A 25,196-nucleotide genomic window follows, 5' to 3' on the forward strand; every position below is an offset into this window, starting at 1 on the left:
GCAGAGAAGTTTAGGGAGTATTCCAGTGCTTTGATCTTGGCAGCTGAAAGCACAGGCAACCGCAATGAATTGATTAAAATCAAGAATTAATGATCAGACACAGGGAACCATAAATCAGGGGATTGATGGTGCTGCTTAGTCATTACCAGTGGCACTGACCAGCACTGCTAATTCCAAAGCAGTTCAGTTTTTTATCAACTTTCACTGTCGATTAAGTTATGGGAGAAATCAGCGTTCCTCCATGACTAGCAATCCATAATAAAATCAAAAGGGTTTTTGCATGCTTCAATATGACCATTGTCTGAATCAGGTTTTTTTTTAATCCCAATGGATACGATTTCTGGTTATGGATAAGGATGTCTCAGAATAAGGGAAAAGCCATTGAGATGAGGAGGAATCTCTTTACTCATTCGGTGATTTGTTTTGATTTATTATTGTCACATGGATCCAGGTACAGTGAAAAGTTTTGTTTTGTGTGCAGTACAGGCAGATCATACCATACAAAGTGCACCAGGGGTGATAGAGCAGAATAAAGAATACATTGTAACAATTGCAGAGAAGATGCACAAAGAGAGAGATCCACATTAAATTTAAAATTTGAGAGGCCCATTCAGAAGTCTAATTATGACAGGAAAGCAGCTGTTATTGAACCTGTTGGTACATGTGTTTAAGCTTATGTATCTTCTGCCTGACAGAAGAGGTTGGCAGAGATTATAGAAGGGGTGGGAGGGGTCTTTGATTATCTTCGCTGCTTTCCCAAGGCAGTGGGAAGTACAGATAGAGTTAATGGATGGAAGGTGATTGTGACTTTTCAGAATTCTCAACCCCAGATGGATGTGGAGACTGTGTCATTGAATATCTTCAAGACTGTGATTGCTGGATTTCTACATGTTGAAAACTTCGGGGGGTACAGGGATAATGCAGGAAATTAGCTTGCAGGAAATCCAAGTAAATTAGCGATGATTTCAATGAATGGTGGTATAGAACTGAATGTCCAACTCCTGCTCCAAATGCAATTACTTAATATAATTCAAATTGCCCTGACAGTCCTGAGTTACTCAATGTACTCAAAGGTAGAGAATTAGTAGCCCAGATTCTTCAATAACAATAGGAACACATTTGACTGTCTTTAATCTTCTTTTAAAATGATCCCCCATGTCGGAGTGATATTTCTCATTAGCCATTCCAAGTGTGGCCCGTTCCAAATCCATCCTTTAGAAGACACCAGAAAACTCTGCTCAGTGCAGAAGCAGGCCAGGGTTAGACTGGGTCGGTAGTAGGTGATGAGAGAACCAACAACAGGGAAAAACATTCTTGACCTCATCATACCAATCTGCGAGCTGCAGATGCATCTGTCCATGACAGTATCAGTATGAGTGACCACCACACCGTCCTTGTGGAGATGAAGTCCTGACTTCCCATTGAGAATAACGCCATCATGTTCTGTGGCACTATCAGCATGCTAAAAGGGACAGACTTTGAACAGATCTAGTAACTCAAGACTGGGCATCCATAGGGCACTGTGGGCCTGCATAGCAGCAGAATTGTACTCCAGCACAATCTGTAACCTCATGGCCTAGTAGATCTCCCACTCAACCATTACCATCAAACCAAGCGATCAACCCTGTTTCAATGGAGACTGCAGGAGAGTATGTCAAGAGCTGCACTAGTCGTACCTGAAGATGAGGTGTTAACCTGGTGAAGCCACCAAACAGGACTACTTGCACAGCATGAAGCAATTGATAGACACAGCTATGTAATCTTACAACCAAGAGACCCGAGTTCTAAACTCTGCAGTCCTGCCACAACCAGTCGTGAATGGTGGTGGACAATTCTACTCATTCTCAATGATGAAAGAACCTAACACATCAGTGCAAAAGATAACGTTGACGCTTTCGCAGTAATATTCAGCCAAACACGCCAAGTAGATAATCTACCTTAGCTTCTTCCAGTGCTCCCAAGCACAGTGTCCCATATAGCAGACTTCAGCCAATTCGATTCACTCCACATGTTATCAAGAAACAGTTGGAGACACTTAGAATTAAAGACTCATGTTCCAGAGCTTGCCATTCCCTTAGCCAAGCTGTTCTAGTACAGATACAACACTGGGATCTACCCGACAATTTGGAAAATTGCCCAGGTACTGATGATCGACAGTAGACTTATGGTATGATAATTGGCCAGCTTTTGTCCAGTTTTTTTTGTAGAAGACATACTGGGGCAATTTTCCACATTGTTGGCTAAGGAAAATCCTAAGGCTTACCTAGTATATCAGGAATAAAAGAATGACTAGAGTAAGATTGGGGCCAATCAAGCATAGTAGTGCGAAGTTGTGTGTGAAGTCAGAGGAAATGGGGAAGCGCATTGTTGGATAGATCCCAGTGTCGTAAGTGTACTAGAACAGCTTGGCAAAGTGAACAGCAAGTTCTGGAGCACAAGTCTTTAGTACTATTGCCAGAATGTTGTCAGGGCCCATAGCCTTTGTAGCATCCAGTATCTCCAACTGTTTCTTGATGTCATGTGGAGTGAATCGAATTGGTTGAAGCCTGGCATTGTTAGTCAAGGACAGTATTACGGTTGCAGAAAGGATGTTTGATGACTCATCTACTGAGGTAATATGGGCTGAGATTGGAAACAGAAAGGAGAGGTTACCCTATTGGGAGTTTTTAATAGGCCTCCAAATAATTTCAGAGATGTAGAGAAAGGATAGCAAAGATGATCCTCGATAGGAGCGAGAGTGACAGGGTAGTTGTTATGGGGGACTTTAACTTGCCAAATATTGACTGGGAATACTATGGTTCAAGTACTTTAGATTGGTCAGTTTTTATCCAATGTGTGCAGGAGGGTTTCCTGGCACAGTATGTAGGCAAGCCAGCAAGGGACGATGCCACATTTGATTTAGTACTAGGTAATGAACCTGGCCAGGTGTTAGATTTGGTGGTATGTGAGCACTTTGGTGATAGTGACCATAATTCGGTTATGTTTACTTTAGTGATTGAAAGGGAGAGGTATGCACCACAGGGTAAAAGTTATAGCTGGCAGAAAGGCAATTATGATGTGATTAAGCAAAATTTAGGATGCATAGGAAACTGCAGGGGATGGGCACAATTGAAAAGTGGAGCTTATTTAAGGAACAGCTAATGCATGTCCTCAATAAGTATGTACTGGTCTGACAGGGAGGAAGTTGTCGAGCACGTGAGCCATGGTTTACAAAGAAAGTTTAATCTCTTGTCATGAGGAAGAAGACTTATGTTAAGGATGACATGTGATGGCTCAGTTAGGGCGCTTGAGAGTTACTGATTAGCCATGAAAGACCTAAAGACAGAGCTAAGAAGAGCCAGGATGGGATATGAGAAATCTTTGGCAGATAGGATCAAGGAAAACCCTAAGGCTTACCTAGTATATCAGAAATAAAAGAATGAATAGAGTAAGAGTGGGGCCAATCAAGCATAGTAGTGGGAAATTGTGTGTGAAGTCAGAGGAATTGGGGAAGCGCAAAATGAATACTTTTCATCAGAATTCACACTAGAAAATAATGTGATTGAGGAGAATACTGAGATACAGGCTACGAGACTAGATAGGATTGAGGTTCACAAAGACAGGGTGTAGGCAATTCTGGGAAGTGTAAAAATAGCTAAGTCCCCTGGGCCGGATAGGATTTATCCTAGGATTCTCTGGCAAACCAGGGAGGAGATTGCCAAGCCTTTGGCTTTGATCTTTATGTTGTCATTACCTACAAGAACAGTGCTACAAAACTGGAGGATAGCAAATGTTGTTCCCTTGTTCAAGAAGGGGAGTAAAGGCACCCCTAGAAATTATAGACCTGTGAGCCTTACTTCAGTTGTGGGTGAAATGTTGGAAAGGGTTATAAGAGATAGGATTTATAATCATCTAGAAAGAAATAAGTTGATTAGGGATAGTCAACATGATTTTGTGAAGGGTAGATCGTGCCTTACAAATTTCATTGAGTTCTTTGAGAAGGTGACCAAACAGGTGGATGAGGGTAAAGGAGTTGATGTGGTGCATATGGTTTTCAGTAAGGTGTTTGATAAGGTACTCCCCATTCGTCGGGATGAGTGCAGCACCAACAACACTCATGAAACTTGATACCATCCAGAACAAAGCAGCCCACTTGATTGGCATTAATTCCACAAGCATCCATTCCCTCCACCATTGATGCTCAATAGCAGCCATGCATACAATCTACAAATTCACTAAAGATCCTCAGACAGTACTTTCCAAACCCATGACCATTTCCATCTAGAAGGACAAGGGCAGCAGGTACCACCTTCAAGTTCCCTCCAAGTCATTCACCACTCTGACTTGGAAATATATCACCCTTTCTTCACTGTCACTGGGTGAAAATCCTGAAATTCCCTCCCTATGGGCATAGTGGGACAACCCTCAGTAAGTGTTTCAAGAAGGCAGCTCACTACCATCTTCTCATGAGCAACTAGGATTGGCAATAAATGCTGGATGCCTACATCTCACAAATTAATTTTAAAAATACAGAACAGAGGTAAGAATTCTTTTATGCAGCAACTAATTGCAATGATCCATCCCTTATATTCCTGATCAATTTGCTGCCTCTTGGCAACACTGTCTGAAAAACCATTATAGATTTCACACTAACAACATCTAGATCTAACCCGCCAACATCTCCCTTAACTTCTCCATTATTGCAAAATTATTGGATTGTTTGTTTTGTGTTCACTGCTGTGTGAGTAGAAATTCACCCCACTAAGTACCGGAAAGTTCAAGGTTTGTTGTCAGATTTGTAGCTCGGGTGCAGGTGTTGTGATTCTGGGTATGTTCACCAAGCTAGGAAGTTGATTTACAGACATTTCATCCCCTGTATAGGTGACACCTTCAGTGCTTTGGAGCCTCCTGTGAAGCACTGCCGTACTATGTCTTCTGGAATTTATTTGGTTCCGTTCCTGATGCTTCTGGTAGTTTGTTGTAGTGGCCAGTATATTGGGTCTAGGTTAATGTACTTGCTGATGGAGTCCATGGCTGAGGGTCATGCTTCTAGAAATTCTCTGGCCGTCCTATGTTTTGCTTGTCCTATGATCGTTGCTTCGTCCAGTCAAAATTTATGGTCCTTGTCATCTGTGTGTATGGCTACTAGGGACATCTGGTCATAGCATTTAATGGCTAGTTGGTGTTCATGGATGCGGATTGCTAGTTGTCTGCCTGTTTGTCCTATATAGTGTTTTGTGCAGTCTTTGCATGGAATCCTTTAAATTACGTTAGTCTTGCACATGATGGGTATAGGGTCTATTTTCTTGGCGAGTTATCTGAGCGTGGCTGTCGATCTATGGGCTGTTAAGAATCCGAGTGGTTGGATGTGTCTAGCTGTCAGTTCCAAGACACTTTTTATGTAAGGTAGCATAGCTAGTGAGTTAGGTCATGGCATGTCCTCGTTGCGTTGTTTGTAAGTTCAGCATCTGCGGATGAAGTTGCGGGGTTATCCATTCTTAACGAAAACTCTGTAGAGGTGTTCTTCTTCCCTTCACAGGTCAGGAGTGTTACAGTGTGTTGCAGCCCTTTTGAACAAGGTCCTAATGCAGCTTCTCTTGTGTGCGTTTGGGCGGTTGCTGTTGTAATTCAGGACCTGGTCGGTGTGTGCAGCTTTCCTGTACACTTTGTGGAAGGTTATTGCCTTCAATCTCCACGATAAACTCCATTCCTTTGCTACCTCGTCCATTCCTCTCATAAACAACGATCTGTGACTCAACAAGGCCCTTTCCAATCTTAGTATTGTATTTGACCCTGGGATGAACTTCCAACAAATGATGTGTCACAAAGATCTCTGTAACAATTCTGTGATTCACGAACGTTTTTTTGGCAGAGTAGGAGAGATGGAGTTTTAACTGTAGCACTGGGGAAGTGTCTCTCTCTCTCCCTCTCTTTTTATCTTTTAATCCCATCAGTCAATTTAATAGCTGGACTGTTATGGCTGAAAGTGGTTTTAAAAGAAACCAAAATTATATTGATTTAACATAGCCGAAGGTATCATCTAACCCAACAAGTTGGACAAGATTCATGAAACTGAGGCAGATTAAACAAAAGTCAGCTGAGCTAATACCAGCATTTTACCCAAAAGCAATAAGCCAATCAACATGCCCCAGCCTCTCAGGAAGCTTGAGAAAGCCCTCTCCAATCTCATTTCACCATCATGAGAATATTCAGACATTGGAGATACAACCTTGCCTACAATTAACATGTCCAGAAATATAAACTCCTCAGATACAAAATATACAACCATCTTTTATTTCAGTATAAAATATGGGGTACAATTCTAAAAGGAGTGCAGAAGCAAAGGCACCTGGGTGTATATGTGTACAAATCCCTGAAGCTGGCAGGACTAGTGAAGAGAGCAGTTAAGAAAGTAAACAGCGTTCTTAGCATTATTAACAGGGGCATAAAGTCCAAGAGCAGGGGGTGATATTGAGCTTGTACAAGGCATTTGTTAGACCTTATCTGGAATTTTGTGTATAATTGTGGGTGCCACGAATCAGGAAAGATATAAATGTATCAGAGACTGCGCAGACATGATTTACAAGAATGGTTCTAGGAATGAGAAACTTTAGTTATGGGAATAGATTGAAGAAGTTGGTACTGTTCCCCTTGAACAGAAGAAGGCTAAGGGGGAATTTGACAGAATATTGCAAAATAATGATAGGACTGGATTAGGAGAAACTGTTCCCACTCATAAAAGAAAACAATAAGAGGGCAAAGATTTAAAGTGATATGCAAATGAAGCAATGGTGATGTGAGAAACCAAGCTTTTGCACACAGCCAATAGTTAGGATTTGGAATGCATTGTCTGGAGTGTGGACGAGGCTGGTTCAATTGAAGCTTTCAGGAGGGCAGTGGATGTTTATTTGGATAAAACAACAGTAGACATAGATATGGGGATAAGGCAGGAGACTGGAAGAGTTAAAAGGAAGATGCGAGGATGTTAGGCTGAATAGTTTCCCTCCACACTGTAACAATTCTAGTGATTCAAGAATGTTTTTTGGCAGAGTAGGAGAGATGGAGTTTTAACTGTAGCACTGGAGAGGTGTCTCTCTCTCTCTCTCTCTTTCTCAGTCTAACTCTGCCACTGTGCAGGCATTGCAGAGACAAACTTTAGCATTGCATTCCTGATATGCTTTGAAGGACCTACACCCACCTTATGCTACCAGCTCTCAAAATCTGCACTTCCTGCTCAATTACTAGACAGGGTTCTCCACTGCATATGGTCATACATGCTCATAAAGTGCTCACACACGTTTCCCATCACACTCAATCCTCCTTGGTTGTCTAAGATAATGGCTTTGAAAAGATTAATGTTGGAGATTGCATTAGGTTCTACCCAATCTGATGACGAAATGGGAACTTGGGTGGAGAAAAAGCTAGAACAGCTTGGGATCTCAAAAGAGACAGATTTAGCATCTAGGACTCCCAATAATCTTAGTAACTAAGTCTAACTTAATACTGCAATTTGCATTTGATTGCTATCATACAATAAATCACATTTTGTTTGAGACAAGTGATTCTTCTCACTAAGACTCTCTAGCAGTTTTTCCTCTATCACTCAAAACCAAGACAGACTTTAGACCCAGTCAAAGATAAAGGAAAGATGGTATCAAAGATCCCCAACACAAGCTGATAATAGTCGGCATCATCCCTGGAGTATCGGAGGCTGAGGGGTGACCTTATAGAGGTTTATAAAATCATGAGCGGCATGGATAGGATAAATAGACAAAGTCTTTTCCCTGGGGTGGGGGAGTCCAGAGCTAGAGGGCATAGGTTTAGGGTGAGAGGGGAAAGATATAAAAGAGGTCTAAGGGGCAACGTTTTCACGTAGAGGGTTGTGCGTGTATGGAATAAACTGCCAGAGGATGTAATGGAGGCTGGTACAATAACATTTAAAAGGCATCAGAATGGATATACGAATAGGAAGGATTTGGAAGGATATGGGCAAAATGCTGGCAAATGTGACTAGATTAATTTAGGATATCTGATCAGCATGAACGAGTTGGACTGAAAGGTTTATATTTGTGCTGCATGACTCTATGACACTGACTAAGACATTGTAAAAGGATTCACTTGTAATTATGAACATTGTATGGATAATATTTTTGCAGCATTTTTTGTAGTGTAGTTTGTTTTACTAAAGAACTTCAGATATATTTCATTGCTAGAACTGTTTCGAGTTATTAATAACTGGAGTAAAACCAATGGACCAGGGACAACATGAACAAAAGCCCACAGATTAGAGCATTATATGTTGAAACTATATATGAAATCCATTGAATGATCACTCTCTTAGAAGAAGCTAAACACTCACTACCTTCTGTCAGAAGAAACTTTGATGAAGAGCAAAGATTATACAAACAGTAATGGCTGACAAGTATGAGCTGGTCCACAAACCTTTTTCTCTTACCCCAATAAGTTGAAAAGAGAGCAAATCCTTGAAAGGAAGGAAAGCAGGCAGGGATAGGAGTGGATAGTTGAATGTCCCAGATTTCCTCCTCAGAAAAATAAAGCACTGAAGGTGGGGATGAAAATTGTAGGACTAAGCGCTTTCATTGTTCCAAAGTGAGATCCATTTGTTCAGAATGTTGGAAGGTGTGATGGAAGCACCCAGAACCCATGAGGTTCATTAGAATGTGTTTGGGGAGAGAAGTCAAAAGAAAAATGCTGCAGATCAAACTGTAGGTTTAATTCAACTAAAAGACTATTAGTTGGGTAGTTAAGTAACTACCCATGTATGGAGTTGATTTACTCCTGGGGAATAACTTGGTTGAAATGAAAGTTGTAACTTCACATGTAATCACAGAAAGTCCAAGTGAGGCTAAAGAAGCAAAACAGTTACAAGATCAGGTTGCTATGTAGTCACTTTATGCAATGATGCTGTGACAAAATGAACACATCCTTCACTTTTGTGTCTCAGCACCTATTCATACAGGGACTGCTTATTGAAATTTAAACAAGCTGGAAACTATGAAAAAATATTGCACTCAATCACACACTCAAACTGAGGATAAAATGGCATCAGGTTTTGCTATTGCCAATTACTATGAAAAATATTTTAACTCTCAGACCTACTTGGAAACATATTACATTTCACCCTTTGGTGATCAAGAGGTCAAAGAACTCCTGCCTTTTGTTCTGAAGAATTTGATCAAAGTCTTTACCACTGGTGAGTATATTTTTTGCTCTAGTTAATCAGACTCACTCACTGACGTTGTGAACTGTAACACCCTAATTTATAAGAATTCAGCTAAAGTTATGCTTGGCAATGACTTAGTTTATTGCTCAGTATTTTGTTAGCGTGTTTGGAGATGTCACAGTAGAGCGAACAATCAATGGGGAACTTCAAACCAGCCTCTGCAGGAAAGCAACACATGCAGACCAAATACTTAACTACAGAAGCAATCATCCCTACACCCACAAACGAAGCTGCATTAGAACATTATTTCAATGAGCCACTACACACTGCAGCACCGAGGAACTACGAAGAGCAGAAGAAAACCACATATACAGCGAATTCAAAAAGAACAGGAACCCAATGAACATAGTCTGTCGATTTCTCAGCAACAAACCCCAACAAGCAGACAAAACAAATCCAGAAACCCTAGCCACTCTCTCCTACATCAAAGGCATCTCGGAAATGACTGCAAGACTACTCAGACCCCTTGGCATCATGGTAGCCCACAAACCCACCAACACACTAAAACAGCAGCTAATGAACATAAAAGACACTATACAGACAACAACAAGCAAAACAAACATCATTTACAAAATATCTTGCAAGAACTATAACAAACATTACATTGGACAAACAGGCAGAAAATTAGCCATTGGGATAAATGAACATCAATTAGCCACAAAAAGACAAAACTCACTATCACTAGTGTCCTTACATTCAGATGCGGAAGGATGCCACTTTGCTTTGACTGGGACAACACATCCATCCAAGGACAACACAAACAGAGACATGCATGAGAATTCCAAGAAGCATGGCATTCCACCCAGAGCTCTATCAACAAACACATCGATTTGGATCCCACCTATCACCCTCTGAGAAAAAGAACAGGAAATTACACCAACACAGAAAATGACACCACCACAAGAAATGACATCACTAACCCAAGGAAACTTAAACACATAAATAGAAAGCAGGTCATAACACCAGTGTTTCACCAGAGGCTCACTGATGAATCTACCTAGTATGGTGACGAAACGTCTAAAAACAAACCTTCCAGCTCAGCGAGCAAACTTACATTCACTATGTTGTATTAAGTTTTCCATAAATGATTTCTGACAGCACAATGCTGGTGGAGACTGAAAGTGACACCAGCCCCAGCCCCAACCCAAGTCACAGCCCCAGTTTACTTTTAGCCTAGTTAGTATGCGAGTGTATCTGAGCCATGACACCCATTTTCCTAATCCCAAACCTCCTAAGGTGGCAGATGGTATTTTTTAAAATGAATTTAGTATCATAAAATGAAACAGTGTTCGTTATGACTCAGACTCTGTTCTAGGTATTTCATCAGCTGTATAAGATTTAGTTAGGCTACATTTGGAGATGCTATTCTGTATGCAGGATATGGAGTCTTTGGAGAGTGCTTTGATTGGAGTGTATTAGTTATAAGGAGAGGTTGGACAAACTTGGATTGTTTTCACAAGAGCATTGGAGGCTGATGGACGACTTGATAGAAGTACATTAAATTATAAGAGGCGTGATAGGATGATAGCTGGAGTCTTTTTTTCCCAGGGATGAAATGTTAAATATTAGATGCATAGGTGTAAGGTGATGGGGAAAATGTTTAAAGGATGTGTGAAGGCAAGTTGTTTACACAGAAGGTGCCTGGAAAATGTTGCCAGGGAGGTGGCAGAAGCAGATACGACAGCTATATTTAAAGGGGCATTTAGAAAGACACATGAACAGGCAGGGAATAGAGGGATATAGACCATGTGCAGGCAGATTAAATTAATTTACAATGGTATCATGGTGGATACAGACATGATAGGCTAAAGGCCCTGGTTCCATGCTGTATTCTACTGTAGTTGAAAAGTCTCATCCCCATGCAAACACTTGAAGGTATCAGTATGACCTGTACATTCCAGATGATTTATTGCTGATTAGGTAGCTTTTCCAGACATGGCGGATGATCACAGCCATTGTTCTATGTTCTAAAAAGATTCCAATGGTGTTTGTTTTCCTCCATCTTCCTTGCCAATCATTCTTTCCAGAGTCCAGAGTCTGCATCCCTCCTAACTCTGGAATTGAAATCACCATGGAGAATCAGTTTGTCCCCCTTTGAGACCAGCAACAATGACTGAACAAGGTTGGAGTAGAATTCTTCTTTGACCTCATCCATTGCATCTAGCGTTTGGGTATATACACAGATGACTGTGGTGTACTGCTGCAGGGTTAAATAAAGCCAAAAGATCATGATGTAGAGGTGCCCTGATGTGGATGTGAGACTGGGGTGGACAAAGTTAAAAATCACACAACGCCAGGTTTATTTGCGAGTACAAGTTTTCAGAATGCTGTTCCTTCATCAGGTAGCTAAATACATCTGTTGGACAATAACCTGGTGTTGAGTGATTTTTAAAAAAAGATCATGAGGTATTGTCTGTCTCACAGAGCTCTCAGAGATGGTCAACTCATTTGTTTCTATGGTGATGTCAACCCCATAGTGACGGTATTCTTCTGGCTTACGTCTCCACAAGGAGCATTTTCTTCATTTTGTTCTTGGGGCTGATTTCCTCCTGCTCACCATGTCTCTATTAAGGCAGCCTCATCACTGTAGTAGCATCAGAATTCCTGGGCTACCAGAGCAGAACAACATTTTAGGTTTGTTATTGCTGTGGTCCGCTATGAGCTTCCTGATGTTTCAGGTCTCAAACTTCATTTTGAGGAGGTGAAAGATGCCAGTGTATGAATTCCTTTTAAAATGGGGTGATTACACACTGACTACCACACAGACCTGACAATCCAAGGTCTTCATCATTTCCTGATGAAGGACTTTTGCCCAAAACATCAATTTTCTGCTCCTCGAATGCTGCTTGACCTGCCGTGCTTTTCCAGCATCACTCTAATCTTGAGACCAAGGTCTTTATTTAATGGAAGAGATAGCCACATTAATTGGAGACCAGTCTCTACAGCACAGATAGGGACTAACACATGCATAGATACTTGTTGCCTCTGAGTACATGTGCCAACCCAGGAAAGCACAATTCCGCTTGTCTGTGTGTTGGTGTTGAAGGGAGAGGGTGTTACAAAAAACATTCATTGCTGCCATAGCAGCCTAAATGCTTTACAAATGGCCAATTAGATTTTTCCCTTGTTCCTATACCACTTTTTAATTCCTAGCGTCACATTTCAAGATGTGAGCTCTGGGACAGAACCTTCCAAGGCCTGCTGCTTGAACTTTCCAGCTCTATCTATCTTCAGACATAAAAATAGAAACTGCTGGAAATGCTCAGCAGGTCAGGAAGCATCTGTGGAGATAAATCAGTGTTAACATTTAGGATTGAGTAACCCTTCCTCAGCACTTTGACGATCTTTTCAGCTGAGACACAGTCCTCAATATAAATTCCATTGACCACATCTCTCAACACAAGCCACCTCAGCACAATGGAATTGAAAAGGCCATTTGACATTTAGGAGACAAAAAAAGGGCTATCAGTGCAGACAAAACCCACCAGAATAGAAGCTACAAATATGTAACTTTATTTCTCTCTAGAGGAGTGCAACCCCTGACTGGGGTCAAAGACTCAGGCAAGCGGAAGATGTTTATTCAAGCAAAAACTGGTTAAGGGAGGGAGAAGGCCAAAGAATCTTCCCTGAATCTGGCCTCGATATACAAACATGATTATCCACTTAATCTTTGGCTCAGTTTGGAGAAAGATCAATGACATACTCTGAGTTTTACAGGGAAATACAACACTTTTATATAATTTGGGGTCAAATACAATGTGGCCACTATGTGCTTCCCTCTTATTCCATATATTCAATCCTAAGAGTCACCTAATCAATGATAGGCATTTCTATGGACAGTCCAACTTCCCATAATCTTATGGTGTTTATCAGACACCATAATCTCCAGGCCTTAGGATCATCCTATTCATTTGTATTCCAAAGTTACTGGCTACACTCCTTCAGATCTGTCTCAGGCTGCCTTCTCTCTAAGGGCAGCTTAAATTCTCATATTCATTGTATTCCATGTGATGCCTTTATCAAATTCAATTGTTCCCCTTATATTTCCCGCTGTCATAATTATATATGTAAAAATACAAAAGATGGTTAGTTTTAACCACTTGCTATAAGATTTGTAATATTGATTTCTATTATAAAATTAGTTATAAAGTGTAAAGTTATACAGCTACTTCTACTGTTAGCACTTTATGATTAATGGGCTGTGAACTTGTGAACAATCTATTTTGTTCAGGGTGTAAGGGAGGGCATTTCTTGAGGCTAATTAACTTTCACATCTACATTTAAGTGATTTTTCTAATGCTTGTATTATACTCTGGTTATATATGTATCTATCTTATGTTGAAAACTAACCTCTATGATAATTCGAAGAACATTTAATTAGAATCTATTGCTTAATATTGTGAGTAATTTCAAAGAAACAACTACTTTACTACAAAATAACTTTAGCCGTGGCTTTCTGCAGCTGCTGAGGGAGTTAGTCTGGCTTGTTCATGGACTAGGACAATCATCCTTTCATCAGTGAGACTGGAATCAATCACTTATCTCCGCATAGGCATCTTCTTATCTGACTTTAGGCATCCCCTTATCACAACTGTCTTGGGTGGTTTTATGCAGGGCCTTTTTGCAGACCTTGGAGGAGTTCTGTTCAAAACGTATCATTGTGTTTCACTGTGTGAGCAGACTGCTTACCTTATTTTCTGTCTGCCATTTTGTGTTAAAACAAGTTGTTTAATTCTACTTTTCCCTTGTTGGCCAGACATGGGCCACCCTTACACCTTCAACTTGAAGAAAGAAAACATCACAATGGATCACCTCACTACTCACCTAATTACAGGATTTTTTCCTCCTATGCTAACTGTTAACAGATTCTTTCGTGAATAATCACTAGATACTGTTGATGCTGGAAATCTGAAACACACATAGAGAATGCTAGAGGAATGCAGCAGGTCTGGCAGCATCTGCGGAGAGAGAAACAAAGTTTACTGAAGAGATTGAAAAGCCAGACTGGACTCGAAATGTTAACTCTGTTCCTCTCGCCACAGATACTCCCAGAGCTTCTGAGATTCCCCAGTGAACCTATCAGTCGTAAAAACAGCGGAGAACAAGCCTACCTTGCTCTGATTGCTTGCCCTCATGATTCATTTTTCCAATGCAATTGGAGCCAATGGCAACAAATTCACCAGAGGCTCTTGTGCATTTTGAGGATTAATTGTGATTCATCATTGGAGCAGAAAACAAGGTTGATAGGCATGTGGCACCGTGCCAGATGGTGAAATTTAAATCCAATAAAAATCTGGACTATAACACTAGGCCAAAGGCAATCATGTAATCAATGCCGATTGTTATAAAAACTCATTTGAGTCACTAATGTCCTTCAGGGAAGGAAATTGCCATCCTTACCTGATCTGAAATGTGACTCCAGAGCCACAGTAATATGGTTGATGCTTGGACAATTAGGGATCACCTGGGTGAGCCAGATTATCTTGCCACCCAGGCCCCTGAGGGTATCTTCCTTCCCTCTGGGCTTCTCAGACTCAGAAGGCTTCTGTGTTGTCCAGACAGTACCCTCCTTTGTCTCTAACCTGCTCCAACACCCTCACTGGTAATCTCGGCACTGGCAGGCACTGAGGCTGCTGTTTTTGTTGTTCTTTCTCCTACCATATGTAGCTCACCATTCAAGGACTCCTGCTTCTCTGTCTATTGCTACTCTGTATCTCCCACCTTATAGTTTATCTGTCACTTGGAAGAGGAGGGTGGTCAGGGAACACAATCCTTGACAGCCACGGGGGTGCCCGACTCCTATCTTGAAGGAAGATGCCCCAAAGAAAGTCGGACATGCCATCAAGCTCTATGCTAATAACTGGAGTCAGCACAACTCTCCCACAGCTCTACCATCACATGGAATTGAGAGCAGTAGAAAGGGATGAGAAGGGGACTCTGATTTTTGCTTGCAATCTCAGACATTGATGCTGAAATTACCCCAAGAGTCATTTCTTCAATACTACTTGCATTGTGTTGCCATTATTGTTTTTCGAAATTAATGACGGCTGTTTGAATGATTACAGGTCCAAAATTCTGGACACTGCTTGAAATTGGATGCCTTCACTGTGCTCTCTGTACATCAGAGTACGTGGGGGAAATTATTTTGTCTGATTTTCTTTCCAACAATCATCGGGAGATTGACCTGTGGTTACAAAATGATCCAGCAGCTTATGACTGGTGCCCAATTGCAAAATTTGTGGGTGAACTGGAAGGCAACAGGTAAATATTAAGTAGTTCATTTGTTCTGCTTCTCTAAAAAGGGACAAAAAGGTTACACACAGCTCAATGTGTTACTGATTAAGACAGACTTGATCACTAGATTGCACTGCATTCCCTAATCTCATCCAATGTTTGAGAATGTCCAAATCACTCTATTAAATTGGAAATTTAATTTCAGCAATTTACTGTCCAGATAGGAACAGATCAAACTACAACAGGGCAAAAACACATTGACTACAATAGAAAACCATAGTGTTTAGGTTTCATTTGTACAGAATCCCTACAGTGTAGGAACAGGCCATTCAGCCCACCGAGTCCATACTGACCCCCTATACCCTATCCCTGCATTTCTATTTTCTAATCCGCCTAGTCTGCACATCCTTGGACACTATGGGAAATCTAGCATGGCCAGTCCACCTAACCTGCACACTTTTGGACAGTGGGAGGAAACCCACACAGACATGGGAAGAATGTACAAACTTCACACGGACAGTCGCCCCAGAGTGGAACTGAACCTGGGTTCCTGATGCAGTGAGGTAGCAGTGCTAACCAGAGCCACTGTGCCACCAACTTGCAAGTTTGATAAGATCTGGATGACCTTACCCATGAAACACGGGTTAGTATGCAGGTACAAATAATCAGAAGAGCTAACAGAATGTTATGGTTTATTGTAGGGCAGTTGAATGCAAGAGTAAGGAGATAATACTTGAGTTAGAGCAGTGAGACATCTAGAGTACTATATACGGTACTGGACACCACACTTATGGAAAGATGTTAATGCATTGAAAGCAGTTCAGAGATAGTTTACTAGAATACCTGGAATGAATAGATTGCTTTATGAGAAAAGGCTAGTCAGGTTAGGTCTGTATCCTCTGGAGTTTAGAAGAGTCAGAGGTGACTTAATTGAAACACAGAATATACAGAGGAGATTTGACCAGGAACATTTTGAAAGGATGCAGCCTCTTGGGGAAGTATCTAAAACTAGGGATCATAGTTTAAAATTAAAGAAGTACACATTTAAAACAGAGATGAGGAAACCTTTCTTTTCCCTCGGAGTTTTAGAATTCCCTGCCTCAAAAGGCAGCGGAAGCAGAATTTTTAAATATCTTTAAGGCATAAGTAGATAGATTTTTAATAAGCAAGGGGCTGAAAGATGATCAGGGATATGCAGTAGAGCTGAGGTTAAAATTGGACCAACCTCAGTCTTAATGAATGGGGTAGCAGGTTCGAAGGGCTGAGTGGCCTAGTCTTGGTCCTTGCAATTATGGGACTCGTTTCTTTCAAACTTTCTCAATTTCACGTATTAGTAAGGTGACCTTTCTTCTTATACAATTCAGTGTGTTCTCAAATCTTCATTCATGGGAACATGGAACAGGGGAACATTTAGCTTCTCAGGCTTGTTCCACCATACAACGAGATCATCACTGACCTGTGGCCTAACTCCAATTACTCATCTATGGCCGATGTCCCTTCATACCTTCAGTCAACAAAACAATTATCCATCTTCATCTTAAAGTCAAAGACTGATCTGGAAACAATTGCCATTTGTGGAAGAGAGTTCCAAATTTCTACCACCTTGTATGGAGAAGCATTTCCATGTTTCACTCCAAAAACTCTGGCTCCAGTTTTTAGCTATTCATCCATAGTCCTAAACTCCCAAACTAGTCAAAATGAATTCACCCAACCTACTGTTTCCATTTCCCTTAACTTCTTGATATTAAACTATCCATTAGCCTCCAGAAATGCAGGGAAAACAGCCCTTGCTTACTCAATTTCAGCATGTGGGTAAATGACTTGAGTCATTTTGTGTCGAGTCAAATTAAACATACACTACTCCCTGGGTCAATACGTGCCTCAAAACTGCTCACACTATTCAAGAGCATTTCTAAGAATGTCAGCAGTCTATACCTATTCCCAACATTCATGCTTATAGTTTGACTCCTGATGGTAGGACATAAATCAAAAATTTAGTCATTGTTTTTTTTTGCAGCAGAGAGTGGCGGGAGCTGGGCGGAAGTGAAGTTGGAGCGCAAAGCCGGTCGGGAAGGTAAGTGATTGTTATTTGAGTGGGTGTGTTTTAGACCCCAGGTCCTACAAAGTAGGGCCTCCTCTAACCTAAATTAAAAGTCCACAGACTTGCCCCAAAAAGAAGGTCCAAGGAAGTTCCTGTGGATTGAAGAGTGAGGCTTTAGCTCAGGAGTCTTTGACAAGGAAGTTGAGTGAAGTGATAATGCCACAGTTGAAGAGGGTGAAGACATGACTGCCAAGCTGGTTCAGTGTGCTATGTGCTTGATGTGGGAGGTCAACGACTCTGGTGTGTCTGGCTCATATAAGTGTGGAAAGTGTGTGCACGTTCAGCTACTGACAGAGCATATTGCAGCACTGATGAAAGAACTCGAGGACCTTAGGCTCATCCGAGAGAACGAGATCTTTCTGGACAAGACCTTCAGCGAGGTGATTACACCGACCATACCAGAAAAGAACAGAAGAGAGCAGACGATGAGGAAGGCAGAGAGGAGACATGTGCAAGAGGCCCCCGGGGAAGTACCTGTCAGGAACAAGTTGAATCTTTTGGAAACAGTAGAGACAGATGACATTGCCAGTCCGCGAGGCGGCCAGGTCTGTCAATCAAAAGTTGGTGTGGAGGCAGAGCAGAAGAGTCGGACATGTGGGCGGCACGGTGGCACAGTGGTTAGCACTGCTGCCTCACAGCGCCTGAGACCCGGGTTCAATTCCCGCCTCCGGCGACTGACTGTGTGGAGTTTGCACATTCTCCCCGTGTCTGCGTGGGTTTCCTCCGGGTGCTCCGGTTTCCTCCCACAGTCCAAAGATGTGCAAGTCAGGTGAATTGGCCATGTTAAATTGTCCGTAGTGTTAGGTAAGGGGTAAATGTAGGGGTATGGGTGGGTTGCGCTTCGGCGGGTCGGTGTGGACTTGTTGGGCCGAAGGGCCTGTTTCCACACTGTAAAGTAATCTAATCTAATCTAATCTAATCTAATCTAATCTAATCTAATTTATTGATTGATTTGTTAACATCTCACAGAGCCGTGGTAATAGGGGACTCCATAGTGAGAGGAACTGACCGGGGTTTTTGTGGCAGCAGGCAGGACTTCAGGATGGTGCGTTGCCTTCCTGGTGCCAGGGTTAAAGACATTACAGACAGAGTGCAGGAAATCCTCAAGGACGAGGGTGAAGAGCCAGAGGTGGTGGTACATGTCGGCACAAATGATGTCGTGAAGAAGAGGAGGAACATACTACAGCGGAACTTTGGAGAACTAGGAAGAAGGCTGAAAAGCAGGACATCCAGGGTGGTTATCTCCGGTTTGCTTCCAGTTCCTCGGGCTGGTGAGGCCAGAAACAGGGAGATAGTGGACTTGAACGTGTGGCTGGGGAACTGGTGCAGGAAGCAAGGATTTAAATTCTTGGATCACTGGGGTGTGTTTTGTGGTAAGCATAAATTATACAAGAGAGACGGTTTGCACCTTAATAGGTGAGGGACCAGCATTCTGGCAGGCAGATTTGCTACTGCAACACAGCTATGTTTAAACTAAGTAGCCGGTGGGGGGGGGGGGGGGGGGGGGGGGGGGGACAAACTGGATGTTTAAGAAGGAAATTGAAGGGAAAGTTAGAACAAGGGAAGTCAAGAAAGACAACTGTATCAATGAGGCAGAAAACTCAAGAAGGAATCATGCTGTAAGGTTGAGTGAAATAGAAGTTGATGGGAAGGGTGAGGGCAGTAACAAATTAAAAATACCATACACGAATGCACGAAGCATTAGAAATAAGATGGATGAGCTTGAGGCTCTTTTGGAAATTGGCAGATACGATATTGTGGGGACAACTGAGACGTGGCTTCAAGTGGACAGAGCCTGGGAAATGAATATTCAAGGCTACACGTGCTATCGTAAGGACAGACTAACGGGGAGAAGGGGTGGGAATGTTGGTAAGGGATGATATTCAGTCCCTTGCGCGGGGGGATCTAGAATCAGGGAATGTAGAGTCAGTGTGGGTAGAGCTGAGAAATTCTAAGGGTAAAAGGACCCTCTTGGGAGTTATCTATAGGCCCCCAAACAGTAATCTGGATGTCAGATGTAAGTTGAATCAGGAGCTGAAATTGGCCTGTCGCAAAGATGTTATACAGTTGTTATGGGGGATTTCAACATGCAGGTAGACTGGGAGAATCAGGATGGTATTGGACCTCAAGAAAGAGACTTTGTGGAGTGCCTCCGAGATGGATTCTTAGAACAGCTGGTGCTGGAGCCAAACAGGGAGAAGGCAATTCTGGATCTGGTATTGTGCAACGAACCAGAATTGATCAGGGACCTCGAAGTGAAGGAGCCATTGGGAAGTAGTGACCATAATACAATAAGCTTCAATCTGCAATTTGAGAGGGAGAGGGTACAATCGGAAGTGACAATATTTCTGTTGAATAAAGGGAACTATGGAACTATGAGGGAGGAGCTGGCCAAAGTTCAATGGTGCAATACCGTAGCAGGGATGACAGGGGAGGAACAATGGCGGGTATTTCTGTGTATAATGCAGAAGATGCAGGATCAGTTCATTCCAAAAAGGAAGAAAGATCCTAGGAGGAGGCATGGGTGGCCGTGGCTGATGAGGGAAGTTAAGAAAAATATAAAGTTAAAAGAGAAAAAGTATAACATAGCAAAGATAAGTGGGAAAACGGAGGACTGGGAAGCTTTTAAAGAACAACAGAGGATTACTAAGAAGGAAATACGCAGAGAAAAAATGAGGTATGAAGGTAAACTGGCCAAAAATATAAAGGAGGATAGTAAAAGCTTTTTTAGGTATGTGAAAGGCAAAAAAATGGTTAAGACTAAAATTGGGCCCTTGAAGACAGAAACAGGGGAATATATTACGGGGAACAAAGAAATGTCAGAAGAATTGAATTATTACTTCAGATCTATGTTCACTGGGGAAGACACAAGCAATCTCCCTGAGGTAACAGTGGCTGAAGGACCTGCACTTAAGGGAATTTATATTTGCCAGGAATTGGTGTTGGAGAGACTGTTAGGTCTGAAGGTTGATAAGTCCACAGGGCCTGATGGTCTACATCCTAGGGTACTGAAGGAGATGGCTCGAGAAATCGTGGATGCGTTGGTGATTATTTTTCAGAGTTCGATAGATTTGGGATCAGTTCCTGCAGATTGGAAGGTGGCTAATGTTGTACCACTTTTTAAGAAAGGTGGGAGAGAGAAAGCAGGAAATTATAGACCAGTTAGTCTGACCTCAGTGGTGGGAAAGATGCTGGAGTCAATTATAAAGGATGAAATTACGACACATCTGGATAGTAGTAACAGGATAGGTCAGAGTCAGCATGGATTTATGAAGGGGAAATCATGCTTGACTAATCTTCTGGAATGTTTTGAGGATGTAACTCTGAAGATGAACGAGGGAGATCCAATAGATGTAGTGTACCTGGACTTTCAGAAAGCTTTTGATAATGTCCCACATAGGAGGTTAGTGAGTAAGATTAGGGCGCATGGTATTGGGGGCAAAGTACTAACTTGGATTGAACGTTGGTTGGCTGATAGAAAACAAAGAGTAGTGATAAACGGCTCCACTTCAGAATGGTAGGCAGTGACCAGTGGGGTACTGCAGGGATCAGTGCTGGGACCAGCTTTTTATAGTATATATTAATGATATAGAAGATGGTATTAGTAATAACATTAGCAAATTTGCTGATGATACTAAGCTGGGTGGCAGGGTGAAATGTGAGGAGGATGTTAGGAGATTACAGGGTGACCTGGACAGGTTAGGTGAGTGGTCAGATGCATGGCAGATGCAGTTTCATGTGGATAAAAGTATGGTTATCCACTTTGGTGGCAAGAACAGGAAGGCAGATTACTACCTAAATGGAATCAATTTAGGTAAAGGGGCAGTACAAAGAGATCTGGGTGTTCTTGTACACCAGTGAATGAAGGTAAGCATGCAGGTACAACAGGTAGTGAAGAAGGCTAATAGCATGCTGGTCTTCATAACAAGAGGGATTGAGTATAGAAGCAAAGAGGTTCTTCTGCAGCTGTACAGGGCCCTGGTGAGATCACACCTGGAGTACTGTGTGCAGTTCTGGTCTCCAAATTTGAGGAAAGACATTCTGGCTATTGAGGGAGTGCAGCGTAAGTTCACAAGGTCAATTCCTGGAATGGCGGGACTACCTTACGCTGAAAGACTGGAGCGACTGGGCTTGTATACTCTTGAGTTTAGGAGACTGAGAGGAGACCTGATTGAGACATATAAGATTATTAAAGGATTGGACACTCTGGAGACAGGAAACATGTTTCCGCTGATGGGTGAGTGCCGAACCAGAGGACACAGCTTAAAAATACCGGGTAGACCATTTAGGACAGAAATGAGGAGAAACTTCTTCACCCAGAGAGTGGTGGCTGTGTGGAATGCTCTGCCCCAGAGGGCAGTGGAGGCCCAATCTCTGGATTAATTTAAGAAAGAGTTGGATAGACCTCTCAAGGATAGTGGAATCAAGGGTTATGGAGATAAGGCAGGAACAGGATACTGACTAAGGATGATCAGCCATGATCATATTGAATGGTGGTGCAGGCCCGAAGGGCAGAATGGCCTACTCCTGCACCTATTGTCTATTGTCTATCATTTTACCTGTATTCCTGTTTTTCCACAAACCTGAACCTGATCACCCTGGGGCAAAATACGTCCAACCCCACTCATTTCCATATTCCATTTTCACCTTTGCATATTTTCGGCTGCCACCATTTCATGTTCTGTTTTCTGTTAACTTCTTTTTCGTGGGATGTTGACATCACTATGCCTGAACTGATTGCTACCACTTGCCCTTAAGAAGGTAGGCATGAGCCACACTTTACAGATGCTGCAGTGCATATGATGTGGGAACATGCACAGTGCTGCACAGATTTAACCCACCTACAATGAAGGAATAGTGATACAGTTTCAAGTCAGGATAGTGTATGACATATAGTCATAGAATCATAGAAATGTACAGCATGGATATAGACCCTTCGATCCAACTTGTCCATGCCGACCAGATATCCTCGATAAACATAGTCCCATTTGGCAGCATTTGGCCCATATCCCTCTAAACCCTTCCTATTCATATATCCCTCCAGATGCCTTTTAAATGTTGTAATTGTACCAGCCTCCACCACTTCCCTGTGGCAGCTTATTCCTTTGTTGCACCACACTCTGCAAGAAAAAGTTGCCCTTTAGGCCCTTTTAAATCTTTCCCCTCTCACCTTAAATCTATGCCCTCTAGTTTTGGACTCTCACATCCCAGGAAAAGACTTTGTCTGTTTACCCTATCCATGCTCCTCATGATTTTATAAACCTCTATAAGGTCACCCATCAGCTTCCGATGCTCCAGGAAAAACACCCCCAGCCTACTCAGCCTTTCCCTATAGTTCAAAACCTCTAACCCTGACAATATCCTTGTAAATTTTTTCTGAATCCTTTCAAGTTTCACAACTACCTTCACATAGCAGAGAGACCAGAATTGAACACAGTATTCCATAATTGGCCTAACTAATGTCCTGTACAGCTGTAACATGAGCTCCCAACTCCTGTACTCAATGCACTGACCAATTAAGGCAAGCATACCAAATGCCTTCTTCACTATCCTATCTACCTGTGACTCCACTTTCAAGGCACTATGAACCTGCCGACCAAGGTCTCTTTGTTCAACAACACTCCCCAGGACCTTACCATTAAGTGTATAAGTCCTGCCCTGATTTGCCTTTCCAAAATGCAGCACCTCATATTTATTTAAATTAAACTCCATCTGCCACTCCTTGGTTCATTGGCCCATCTGATCAAGATCCTGTTGTACTCTGAAGTAATCTTCTTCACCGTCCACTGAACCTCCAATTTGGTGTCATCTGCAAATTTATTAACCATACCTCCTATGTTCATATCCAAATCATTTATATAAATAATGAAAAGCAGACTTGGGAGAAACTTGGAGGTGATAATGTCCCAATGCATTTGCTGCTCTTATCCTTCCAGCTGGTAGAGGTCCTGGGTTCAGAAACTACTGGGGAAGGAATGTTGCTACAGCACATCATGTCGTTGGTACACACTGCTAATCACTGTTCATCAGTGGGTGCAGGGAATGTATTCTTAAAGTGGGGATGAGGTGCCAATAAAGTAGGCTTTTGTGTCATGGATGGTGTCGATCTTTTTGAATGTTGTTGGAGCTGCACTCATCAGGCATGGAGAGTATTCCATTAAACTCTTGCCTTGTACCCAGTAGACAGATTTTAATGAGTCAGAAGGAGAGTTACTCATGTAGATATTAACCTGAATTTTGCTGGGTTTGCTGAAATGGAGTTAAATTAAATTGAAGGAAAGAAGGAGAAAACATACGAAGCCTGGCGATGACCTATTGATCAGAAAGTTCATTGGTTTTAGTGTTTCTGCGTTTGCTGAAGCAGTGTGTATGGACTGAATTGTGATAGTAACTTGGAAAATTTGAAGTTGCATTTAAAAAGGGGCGCAATGAATCAGATATGATAATATGGACTACTGACTTGGTGTTTGTCATAGAATTGTGCTGTGTAAATATCATACAGTTGATTGAATGGCATAAAGCAAGACCAAGCTAAAGCTGATATCAAACTTCATTAAAAGCAAGAGATAAGACTCGTTCCAAAGAGACACAAGCAAGTCCTAACGAGTTAACTGATCAAACCGATGTGGAAAACTTACTATGTTTGTGATGTCTGCCAGAATTCAAACCCAACATGTGCTGGAGACCGGACAATGTTACCATTTGGATGTACACCTTCTTTATACAGAAAGAGAGTTTAAAAAAAGCTTGCCTCGCACGATAATTAGATAGCTCGGGAACAGAATTCATCTCATCAACTACAAGAGTTGAGACAGGCCAGAAAGATCACTTGTTCTGGCCAGATCATTGGACAAGAGACAACCAACCCAACCACCCCATAGCCCAACCAACCAACCCAACCACCCCGTAGCCCAACACTTTAACTCCCCCTCCCACTCCACCAAGGACATGCAGGTCCTTGGACTCCTCCATCACCAGACCATGGCAACACGACGGTTGGAGGAAGAGCGCCTCATCTTCTGCCTGGGAACCCTCCAACCACAAGGGATGAACTCAGATTTCTCCAGTTTCCTCATTTCCCCTCCCCCCACCTTGTCTCAGTCAAATCCCTCAACTCAGCACCGCCTTCCTAACCTGCAATCTTCTTCCTGACTTCTCCGCCCCCACCCCACTCCAGCCTATCACCCTCATCTTGACCTCCCTCCACCTATCGCATTTCCAACGCCCCTCCCCCAAGTCCCTCCTCCCTACCTTTTATCTTAGCCTGCTGGACACACATTCCTCATTCCTGAAGAAGGGCTTGTGCCCGAACCGTCGATTCTCCTGTTCCTTGCATGCTGCCTGACCTGCTGCGCTTTTCCAGCAACACATTTTCAGCTCTGATCTCCAGCATCTGCAGCCCTCACTTTCTCCATTGGACAAGAGAGCATACTTGTGATTGTAATCATTGTATGGATAAGATTTTTTGTCGTACTTCTTGTAGCGTACTTTGCTTTAATAAAGAGGACTGGGTATATTCTGTTTTTTGAGAATTACTTTGGATTATTGATATCCAGAATAACCCAATTGACAAAGAAAAATGGGAATAAAAGCTTACACACACTGCAGAGTTCCCAGTCTCTGACCTGCTTTTGTTGT

The 25,196-nt window shown here is 42.2% G+C and overlaps 1 protein-coding gene and 1 long non-coding RNA gene across 10 annotated transcripts in view; one reads left to right on the plus strand and one right to left on the minus strand.

Annotated features, from left to right (window-relative positions):
- Nucleotides 1-25,196, minus strand: part of LOC148142265 (uncharacterized) — a 164,588-nt gene that overhangs the window by 137,595 nt on the left and 1,797 nt on the right. The window lies entirely within an intron of this gene.
- The window catches only part of LOC148142266 (indolethylamine N-methyltransferase-like), a 101,306-nt gene that overhangs the window by 74,204 nt on the left and 1,906 nt on the right, over nucleotides 1-25,196 (plus strand). For 5 of the 9 annotated variants that reach the window (XR_015751987.1, XR_015751985.1, XM_087976407.1 and 2 more), the window contains 2 exons: nucleotides 15,289-15,484; nucleotides 17,475-17,531. Coding sequence is in view for 5 of the 9 variants with exons in the window: in XM_087976407.1 (XP_087832533.1) it covers nucleotides 15,289-15,484; nucleotides 17,475-17,531 (253 nt within the window). In the remaining 4 variants the exon portion in view is untranslated. The remainder of the gene's footprint in view (nucleotides 1-15,288; nucleotides 15,485-17,474; nucleotides 17,532-25,196) is intronic. The other 4 variants (XR_015751986.1, XM_087976408.1, XR_015751988.1 and 1 more) reach the window with 2 other exon arrangements.

Source organism: Chiloscyllium plagiosum, unplaced genomic scaffold (assembly GCF_037043375.1).
Source record: "Chiloscyllium plagiosum isolate Xiang-an unplaced genomic scaffold, Cpla_swu_hap1 HiC_scaffold_29, whole genome shotgun sequence".
Taxonomy (NCBI): Eukaryota; Metazoa; Chordata; class Chondrichthyes; order Orectolobiformes; family Hemiscylliidae; genus Chiloscyllium; species Chiloscyllium plagiosum.